This window comes from Malania oleifera, chromosome 1, assembly GCF_029873635.1.
Source record: "Malania oleifera isolate guangnan ecotype guangnan chromosome 1, ASM2987363v1, whole genome shotgun sequence".
Lineage (NCBI taxonomy): Eukaryota > Viridiplantae > Streptophyta > Magnoliopsida > Santalales > Ximeniaceae > Malania > Malania oleifera.
In genome coordinates this window covers 84,923,496-84,933,833 of record NC_080417.1, presented here as the reverse complement: position 1 = coordinate 84,933,833, position 10,338 = coordinate 84,923,496, and the positions used below count along the sequence as shown (strand labels likewise).

At 37.0% G+C, this 10,338-nt stretch overlaps 1 protein-coding gene across 1 annotated transcript; it reads right to left on the bottom strand.

Moving 5' to 3' along the window:
* Positions 1-5,821: 5,821 nt before the first annotated feature.
* LOC131159816 (proline dehydrogenase 2, mitochondrial) lies at positions 5,822-8,921 on the bottom strand. Its single transcript, XM_058114992.1, has 4 exons — positions 8,235-8,921; positions 6,729-7,371; positions 6,304-6,544; positions 5,822-6,179 (listed from the first exon to the last, which is right to left on the bottom strand). The coding sequence occupies exons 1-4, from the start codon at positions 8,775-8,777 to the stop codon at positions 6,074-6,076; spliced, it is 1,533 nt and encodes a 510-aa protein (XP_057970975.1). The 5' UTR covers positions 8,778-8,921; the 3' UTR covers positions 5,822-6,073.
* Positions 8,922-10,338: the final 1,417 nt, after the last annotated feature.

The window sequence follows — 10,338 nt, the reverse complement described above, 5'->3', positions numbered from 1 at the left end:
ATTATGCGATATTGACATCTCATCAATCACATGTATGTATTCATATTTCAGAATTTCACATTTCACTTCTCACCATTCAATATTAATATTGTAGAATTTTGCATTGCAATATTTACACTTCACATATTTACATTTCTCAAAATCATATTTCTCATATTCACAATTCTCATTTTCATATTGTAGAATTAACATTGTAATATTTTCATTTCACATAATCACATTTCTCATTATCATATTGCAGAATTAACATTGCAATATTCACATTTTCAATATACTCATATCACATTCATATTGCGGTATTTACGTTGCAATATTTTATTTTCTCTTTTCACATTTCTCCAAAGCATTTATTTATTAAAATTAATATTTGTGAGATATTGATTAAAGGGTATATTTGTGAAGCATCTCATTCTTCATATAAAGATCATATCTTACATACATATTGAGCTTTATCTTTTATCATTTGATTATGTACTAGAATTTCTATTGTACTCTCTAGCTTGGTTAGAAGCATTTTGAGTTTTATAGAAATTGTAATCTTTATATTGTATTCACGATTCGAGTTGTGAAATGGGGTTGAGGATGAAGTCACGCCTCTTGTAAACAGTAGATTATAAGGGAAGCTCCGTCCCAGTTAAAGGAGCGGATTTTTAGTGGAATCCTTGAGTGGGTTGCTCAAGGCGAGGATGTAGGCTTGGATAGGCCAAACTTCGTAAAAATCAAGTTTGCATCTCTCTTACCCTTACCTTCATTAATTTCCACGTAATCTTATTTGTGTGAATATTATGAATATTTTAAATATATAATAGGTCATCAAAGTAATTGGGTAAATTAGGTTGATTGATAAAATCACTCAAAAGGTTTATTAATTGAAAAACATTAAGGTAGTTGTACGTAGCTTGCATGTTTTTAATTGATAGTTTTTGAAAATTAGAACTTGAAGGACTTAAGTTTTTAAAATACCCAATTCACCCCCCTCTTGGGATAACACCGGAATTCACACTGAGTTTGAAAATCCGAGCACCAAAGCATATAAGGATAACTTGTACCTGGTTTGAGAACCCGAGCACCGAAGCACATGAGAATGACTTGCACTGGGTTTGAGAACTCAAGTGACAAAGCACATGAGAATGACTTGTATTGAGTTTGAAAACTCAAGCACCAAAGCACATGAGAATGACTTGCACTTGGTTTGAGAACCCGAGTGCCGAAGCACATAAAAATGACTTGCATCGGGTTTGGGGGCAAAGTACATAAGATTGACTTGTACCGGGTTTGAGAACCTGAGTGTCAAAACGCATAATGATTACTTGCACCGGGTTTGAGAACTCGAGTGCCAAAGAACATGAGGATGACTTACACTTGGTTTGAGAAGTCGAGTGCTGTAGCGCATGAGGATGACTTGCACTAGGTTTGTGAACCTGAGTGCCGAAGCTCATGAGAATGACTGGCACAGTGATTGAGAACCCAAGCATCAAAGCACATAAGAATGACTTATACCGGGTTTGAGAACCTGAGTGCCGAAGCACATAATGAAGGGACCACAAATGGTGGATTTATATGAGATTGGAGATGATCGATTTGGAAGGAACCACGAAGGGTTAATTTGGATGAGACTAATCGAATGAATGAGATGTTCAAGACAACTTGACTGAACGAGCTAGTCAAGACAACTTGGATGTAATCATTTGAATTTTGGAGGCATAATGCCTCAATATTCAAGATTTTTTTTTTTTGAAAACTGAGGACCAATGCCCCAATATTTGAAAAATATATTTTTTTTTGAAAACTTTTTTTTTGAAAACCATTTTTTGTGAGGACCAATGCCCTAGTATTTGTAGAAAAAAATATTTTATTGAAAACCATTTTTTTTTAAATAAAAAATAAACCATTTTTTGCAAACCATTTATTGTGAGGACCAATGCCAAGTATTTGGGAATTTTTTTTTTTTTTTTGAAAACCATCTTTTTTAAATCATTTTTTGATACTGTTTTTAGTGAGGACCAATGCCCCAGTTTTCAAAGTAGACACCGCAATTAGAAAAAAACTACTTGGATTTGAGGACCAATGACCCATGTCCCAAAGTAGAACTTTGACCATTTGAATTTAGAGAATGAGGGCTGGACTAGGCAGTGATGAAAACAGATATAGCTTATGCAATAAGACAAGTACGAATGAATGTTAAGAATGTTAATTTTGATGTGGAAATACTTCTATAATGTGGTTATTTAGCACTTGGGTTTAAAATTTTATGAGATTTTATTTATTTCTGTTGTCTCTAGTTCTTACGTCACTTGTGCAATTATTATAGAAAGTCACCTTTTAGAGCCTATAGGTTTGGGGTGTGAAAAAACTAGGGAAGTTTCCCCAACCGAATTGGATGTCTTTAGTTCTTGTTCGACTAGTTTTGGTTGAAAGTCAAGAGAGGGAATTTGTAAGAGAAGGACAGGATGTCCTAATTGAATGGTTCACAACATAATTAGTTCAAATTCGTTTGCTTGGAGACTAGATGTAGGTCTAGTCGACCAAACCATTATAATTATGTTTGTCCCTCTTATGTTTGCCTTGATCTGTGAGTTTTTCATTATTGTGTGGTGGTTGAGATTAATTATATTACCCCATCTTACTTTCTGATCTGGAAAATATTAAGTTACAATTTGGTTTGAAAGAATTTATATTAGCAGAAATTTTAAAACCACCTAATTCAACCTCTCTTGGATGACATGTACAGACCAAGTAAATTGGTGACCCTATCTCCATTAAAGTAGGGACATTCTTAGCATAATATAAAGATGGTTGATCTTAAGAAGAGTGGGTGTAGGTTTGGGATAGCTGAACTACTATAAAGAGTTTGCATCTCCCTTTCCTTACTCTCTTTAATTTTCTTTAATGTTTGTGTGAATTAGCTTGATTTGTTTGAATTTGTTTTTAAGTTTTGGTAGTTGATCACTTAGTTTCATTAAACTCAAATCACTCCTTCCTATTGGTTTATCACTTGGGACAATACACCCTAACACCTAGAAATATATGTGATTATTTAAATTAATACAAGAAGGGGAAAGCAATTTAAAAAAAATAAATGTAGCAACTAATGAGGCAAATTTTTCTTTGAGGGCTAGTAACTAATGCTAATATTATATCACAACCGAATGTCATAGCTATTTTTTAGTCTAGGGCTTGAAATGAACCAAGTTGTCTAGAAATCACTTGGAGTTTAGAAGAGAATTCCGAAGTGCTCTATGGATTGGCTTTGTGCTCTTATTCGACGCCAATTTTTGTCTAACTCAACAAGAACTTGTTTAGGTTCATTCATTATATAAATGAGAAACTCACAAACTCAATTTTGGAGCTCACTTAATAAATGAGCCAACCCTGAATATAAATGACCTTGACTTATTTTGGTGCCTAAGCAGCTTGGTTATAGGCTTGGTTGGGCTCTTTTTTCATGAGCTTGGATTAAGCTTGTTTATGGCCTTGTTTAATAAGGCTGAATTAGATGCAAAAGAGTTTTAGTAGAATTAAAAGTGGGGATTGTGTGAGTGTATGCTTGTTTAGCCCAAACTCCATAACTTAAATTTAGTGATAAATCAAGTGTCTAAGGCTAATAGGTTGGATTGGTAGGGGCAAAGAAACTCTAAGTACATTTATTTTAGGATTAGACCTTTGAGGGGGTTCAAAGAAAAATTATAATTTATTTTCTAAATCATGGATTTTGTGATTATCTTGTGATAAGTTAAGGATTTATTAGGAAGTTTTCAATTCCATAGGAGATCAAGGTAAGTGAGTTTGATTATGTCAGTTTTTTATAAGATATACCTGAGTTTATTTTTAAAGAAAATATTTGAATAATTCTCTTACGTAATTTACAACATTATGATGTTCTATTAAAAATAAATGTTTTCAGCACGAAAACTACGTGGCAAGAGCTTATTTTTAAAGTACATTACATATTTTATAAAACAATGAGTAATGAAAATGTTCTTAAGGATTGCTGGTTAAATAATAATTGGAACTCTGATTTAGTATGGGAATTGGTTGGTGTTAATAAAACAAGGGAAATTTTGCAACAGGTGCCAGTGGGTAAAAGTGGGCAGGATATTTTTGTCTGGAAGCCTGTCCCGGATGATAATTTTTTTACAAAAACAGCTTAGGAGGCAGTGAGGAGCAGAAGTGATAATTTTTTGTGGAATAACTGGTTTTGGCATTCTTTATTGCCCAGAAAAATATTAATGTGTTTATGGAGAGTCTGGTTTAGATGTTTGGCTGTAGATGATAGAATTCAGACCAAAGGAATATCGATGGCTTCGGGCCAATGTGGCATTGTGGATTGCTTTCCAACGATCCCTTTCTTGGAAAAATAAAATGGCAAATTGGTTCCACTATGCAAAAAAAATCGTCTATTAAAGGTATTTTAATCGAGTTGAATCCATGTTTGATTACGTGGTGCCTTTGGAATCGAAGATGTAAAGCGAGAATGGAAGGAGTTTATCAAAGTGTAGAGCATATGTGGAGAAGTGTTCGATTCTGAGTTAATTTTATTGCTGAGAGCACTATTTCTTTTAAAAAATTGAAGAAGTTGGACATTAAAATTTTGAATGAGTTTCAAATTAAGCATCAGAGAGTTTGCGATAGGTTTGGAAAAATTATTTCATGAGTTAAACCTCCAGTCCAGTAGGGTGGATAAAACTTAATTGTGATTGAAGTTAAAAAGACAATTCGGGTACTTCAGGAGGTGGAGGAATTATTTGGGATTGTCATGGCATGGTAAAAGCGACTTTTTCAAGTTATTTTGGAAATTGTACAAATAATAGTACAGGGAAGAAATTCGTTTGTGTAAATGTTTGCATTATGTTAATGTGATTATTAAAAATGACTAGCGAATTGTAGTTGATTGATTTCGGAAAGGTAGATGTACTTTGTGGTATCTTTGAGAATTTCGGGAAGAGCTCATGGAAGAGTTAGAAGGAGTGAATGTGATGGTCATACATCAATATAGGGAAGACAGTAGTGCGACTGATTTTCTTGGTAAAGAAGGAGAAATGGGAAACAATGTAATCTACGAAGAACAATACCTTCTACCACGTTATCTGAAAGGTATCCTTCGGATGGATAAGTGGGGTCTTATTTCTGTTCGTCGTTAGTTCATCTCTAGAGTTTTGTTTGGTGTATTTCATTTGTTTTTGGTTGTTTTTATGTTTTTATTTCCTTTGTTAGTTATGTTTAATTTTGCTTGTCCTAATTTGGTTGGTTGATTTTAACTTGTAATTATGATATTCTTCCACCAAAATAGTGAGGGTTTATTAATAAATAAATGGAGGTGCCGCCATCTTTTACCAAAAAAATAAAAAATAAAATAAAAATATAAAAATATAAAAAAATATAAAAAAAATGTAAAATGTTCTTATGATTCTATTTTTATTGCATGATTTATATATTAGTATGTTTTAAAAATCCTTATATCTCAGAGATTACAGAGTTACAGATATTTAGGGTCATAACTTACAATTTACAATTACAACGATTAGTATTTTACCGCCGTAAAATATGATTTTACCCTTATTTTCACAAATCTATTGCACAAATATGATTTCATTCCTAAACTTTGATTTCATAAACTAAAAGATAGGGTAAAAGTGACTCAATAGAGAGGCTTCCAAAAAAAAAAACATTAAAAAGGTGTCGTTGTCCTGGCCACCAACGGCGTTGCAAAATCCCCCCTTCCCCACAAAAAGGCATCGAACACCCATAAAAGTGAACGGAGATTTGACCCACCGTTCCACAAAGAAAAAAACAACGAGAAAGCTGTAGAAACAGAGAGAGCTGGCCATTCACACTTATTCATTTCATTCGCTCAAACTACCAACGGCATACATTCACAAGTTGGAGCCCACATTCGGGTAGGAAAAGCTAATTGTAAAACCAGACGTTCCAATCCTAGCGACCTATACACCACCTACTCCCCCAGGCCACTACAAGCTTTTATTTTTCTTTTTTAATAAAAAAAAGACTCAAAATTAATGCAAACCCTACCGGAATGTTCTCCAAATTAGGCTTAATTTTTCGTCATTATCCCCTAATTGAATGCCGAATGGTCATCGAGCTTCGCAGTTGCTTGAATATTCCCACTTCGCCAATCCCCTGCGCTGAATAGCACCTTTGCTCTCCTCTTCAGCTCCTTCCTGCATGCGCAAAACCACCGGTTAGGTCATCGAGACGATGGAATTTGGTTTGAAGAATTACGTATACCCGAATATAAAATGTCATTTTTATGAGAATTTAGAAGAGGTAATCTAATTTATCTACCTCATGAGGGTTCTGTCAATTGTCGAGGTGGACAGGACTCCCCTGTTCTCCTCTGCTCTCCTGAGAAGGTAAGGCATTACCATGTCTATAGGCCCAAAGGGCATATACTTGCTCACTGCAAACCCTGCATTTTTCAAGCCATAGGAGAGTGCCTCCGACATCCCATAGAGCTGAGCAAACTGCAACTTATGGTTTTCCTTCCCAATCCCCATATCCCGCGCTTTTGCCGCTGCCACTTTCCCTGTCCATCACCAAAACCAAGCTTTACTCAAATTCATCAACATGCTTGAAGTGCAAGAGTGGAAAAGAAGTTTAAATTATTTTTGTTTCTCAATTTCCAAACATTCTTCATTCGACTTTTTTGTTCATCTTATTCCATTCTTGGGACGGAAGTGAGAGTATAAACGAAGTCGCCAAAATTTTACCTGATTCCACATTATGGGTTGCTAGAACAACTGCACCGCGGCCACTAGAGATCTTCTCGAGCATGAACGATGCGCATTCGTTGTAACAATCGTGCGTGTCCTGAATGCAATTGTGGATTGGAGATTGACAGCCAAGGGATGAAGCTACTTTCGATTCACTGGACATGTATGCTCCCCTGACCAACTTAAACCCCATGGAGACCCCCATTTTGTCTGCACCTTCCACTGCCAGCAGCATCCTCTCTTTCGCATCCTTGAGATAGGCTTGGATCGTTCCAAAGACGACCGTATCGTCCTTGTTGTACACGATTGCAGAGGAGTATGTGAAGTAGTCAATGGCGGGTTGAACAGAGGTGTACTCTGCATCAATGGCTAATGGGACATTGAGCTCCTGGCATCTTTGGCAGAGCTTTAGCAGTCTCTGGTGAGCTAGTTGGAGGTTTTTCTCTTCCTCTGCGGTTAAAGGGTCTGGTTTTCTGGAAGTATGGTACAAAGGGCTGGATTGGGAGAATATTGGTAAGGTGTTAAGCTTCCATGGGAGATGAAAGGAAGGATCTTTGTGTTCCCATCTTAGTAGGTCGCTTACTCGCTCCAGCAGGGGCATGGGGCAAATTGCAGTGATCTTCACAATCACAAAGCTTGCCTGTTTTAACCCAAAATTCCCAAATTTTCGAATTACTCTTTGCATGCCATCAACGTGACAAAACTTTATTAAATGAAACAGAACAATACAAAAAACAAAGTTCACAAGATATACGAATATATAGAGTAGTGCAACATATATTGGTTTAGCAGCTAGCTTCCTTTTTCTTTCTTTTTTTCTGAGTTTGTTCCTTTCTCTTGTCGGATTCTAAAACCAGCTAATTAAAGGGTACGAAGGCAAAATCTTGACAGCTGTTTGGCAGTTGGCATTAGGTTTGAGGTATACAAGACGCACAGGTACACGCGCAGAGAGAGAGAGAGAGAGAGAGAGAGAGAGAGAGGCCCAGTCTGTTCATATGACGCAGTTATGACTCGGATCCAACTAAGTAATGTCCTGGACACTTCTAAAACCATTAGAATATAGCAGTATTTAGTTTGAGTTTAAAAAAAAAAAAAAACTCATTTAGTAAATTTATTCGAAAATCGAAACAGAGGTAGCAAATCAACAAAAAAAAAAAAAGGGGGAAAACAGGGGAGATAATAGAGTTAACAAAACAAGAACACGAAGCAGATTCATATGCATAATGGCTTAACAAAAATCAAAATGCCCAAACACTAGGCTCTCAAACATTGGAGCGAGGAACACTTTAACAGTCTGTTACTTTAATAAACTCGAAGCTTTTGAGTTACCCAAGACTGCCTAATTTACACGATTTTTCCTGTAATTTTTGCATGTATGCTTGTTCATCTGCACATATACAGAATTTCTATGGATCGGACAGGTGGTCGTGTCTGCCGGTTTATAGATGTATGTTATGAAACAGAGAAGAATATGAAAAAAATGGCTTAAAAACTGAAGCTTACAGAGGAGGGAGGAAGCGATTCGGTGGATTCTATAGTCTCCAGAAAGCGCTCAAAATTGCGCTCGCAGGACTCGTTGTCATATACATCTTCAACACCATAAACCAGCATCCCTCTCATACCCGTTTCCCACAGCCTCCGAACAGCCACGCTCATTTCCTTATGATTCACCCCCGCACAGAAATGCTCAAAGAACGTATGCCTCAGAGCCCCTACCACCACATCCCCGATGAGCGGCATCTCCATCAGCCTCGAATTCATCACCCACATCCCCACGTCTACCAGCGGATCAATCGACGCCATCTGCAGATTCGCCGATGATCGCAGCAGCTTCGCCGTCGAAAACGACCCGAACAGCCTCTCCGCATCGTCCAGGTCCAGAACAGAGTCCGAAACCGAAGGGCCGACGGCGCCGGTGTGGATCGGTGGTTTCTCGACCAAGTTCAGCGGCGGTAGGGCGGCTAAGGAAGGCGGCGACGAGCTGCAAGGTCGGAGAAAACCGCGGAGGCTTTGGAGGAGCTTTGGAGACACTCCACGGCTGGCCATCAATGGTGGAGTGTCTGGTGTCTGGATCCTGAAAACTCTGCAGCTGCCCACGCAGAGTTTTATAGACAGAACGGAGGCCTTCAAGGTGGTCTGTTTTTCAATTTTGATAAATTTTGGGGCGGGGGGGTAACTTGTTTAAAGGAAAGGCTGACCGCGGACTGGCAAAAGTCAGACAAAACCAGGGATCTGGTTGGCCTTGCTGAGCTGGATTGAGCAAGTGATGTACCAGAATAGACCCGCTGGCCGTCAGATTCACCGAATCACAGCTCAGGAATTTAGAACAGGTCCACCAAAGTCACGGGGTTAGGGCTGAGGGGGTTAAGGAATCTGAATCTTTAATCCTAAATCGTTTGAGATTCCTCATTCCGCGGGTGACGTCATCAATTTTCTCCAAAAAAAGCTCTCCTACCAAATTCGGAAACCAAAGGCCACAAATGCGAGTCATGTGTTTTGCATGATTCTTGACTGTTTGCCAGGTCATCAATTTTTTGTTTGTCTAGTTTATATACTTTTACAATTTTTGGGTATTGCAAACAAAACATGAACCTCCTCCTTCTTATTATTATTATTATTATTATTATTATTGCAACCGAAAATTGAATAATTTTTACTAATCAATCCTTGATCACGATCACCTGAACAAAGACAAATAAAAGTGATTTGGAGGACCCGGGATGTGCTCCAAGGGACCTCTCCAATGCCTAAGTAAGGGATGAACTTGAGAGATTTTTATGTATTAAGATGAGATATCTTAACATCTTCTCTAAATTTTTATTTATAATGATGGAGGTTAATCCAAGGGTGTAATTTTATTTATTGGTGAGTTGTGGTGTGAACATGAATCACTCTGGTTCTTACCTCGTTGGCGTGAATCGCTCTGCTTATTATAAGGCGGGCGTTAATTGCTCCGGTTGGATGGTAACCCCTCTCATAGTGCTGCGCTCTGGTCTCTTTTAGGTATGTGATATATTTGTGGTATATCAACTGCCCCCCCTTAAGTTCGAATTTTTGAAACTGACTTTCAAAGTTTGAAAGTTGTTAATTTTTTTTTCTTTTGGTCAAGTAGCTCTTTTTGAGATATTTTGGGTTGTTTGTGGTTTAATGAGCTGTGCTCAGTTTTTGGACAGTCTTCTGCTCTCACGAGCGTTGCTCATCAGTTGGATCGATTCTTTTTTGCCTAATGTCCAAAAGATGAGCACAACTTATTCGGTCAAATGCCACAAACGCGAGACGCGTGTCTTGCACGATTCTTGACTGTTTGTCAGGTCACCAATTTTTTTTTTTTTAAATATTTTTCTTGTGTATATATACTTTTACAATTTGTGGGTATTGCAAACAAAACATGAACCTCCTCCTACTCCTTCTTCTTCTTCTTCTTATTATTATTATTTAGATATATGCATATTTTTTCAATGTTAAACATCATAATTCAATTAAATATTTAATTCACTTAAATACCATACAAATAAAATTCCGCATGATAATTTATAAATGTTAAATCTTTTGAATTTAAAATTTTGTTTATTTCTTTATTTAGTCGGTGTATATAATTGATTTGATC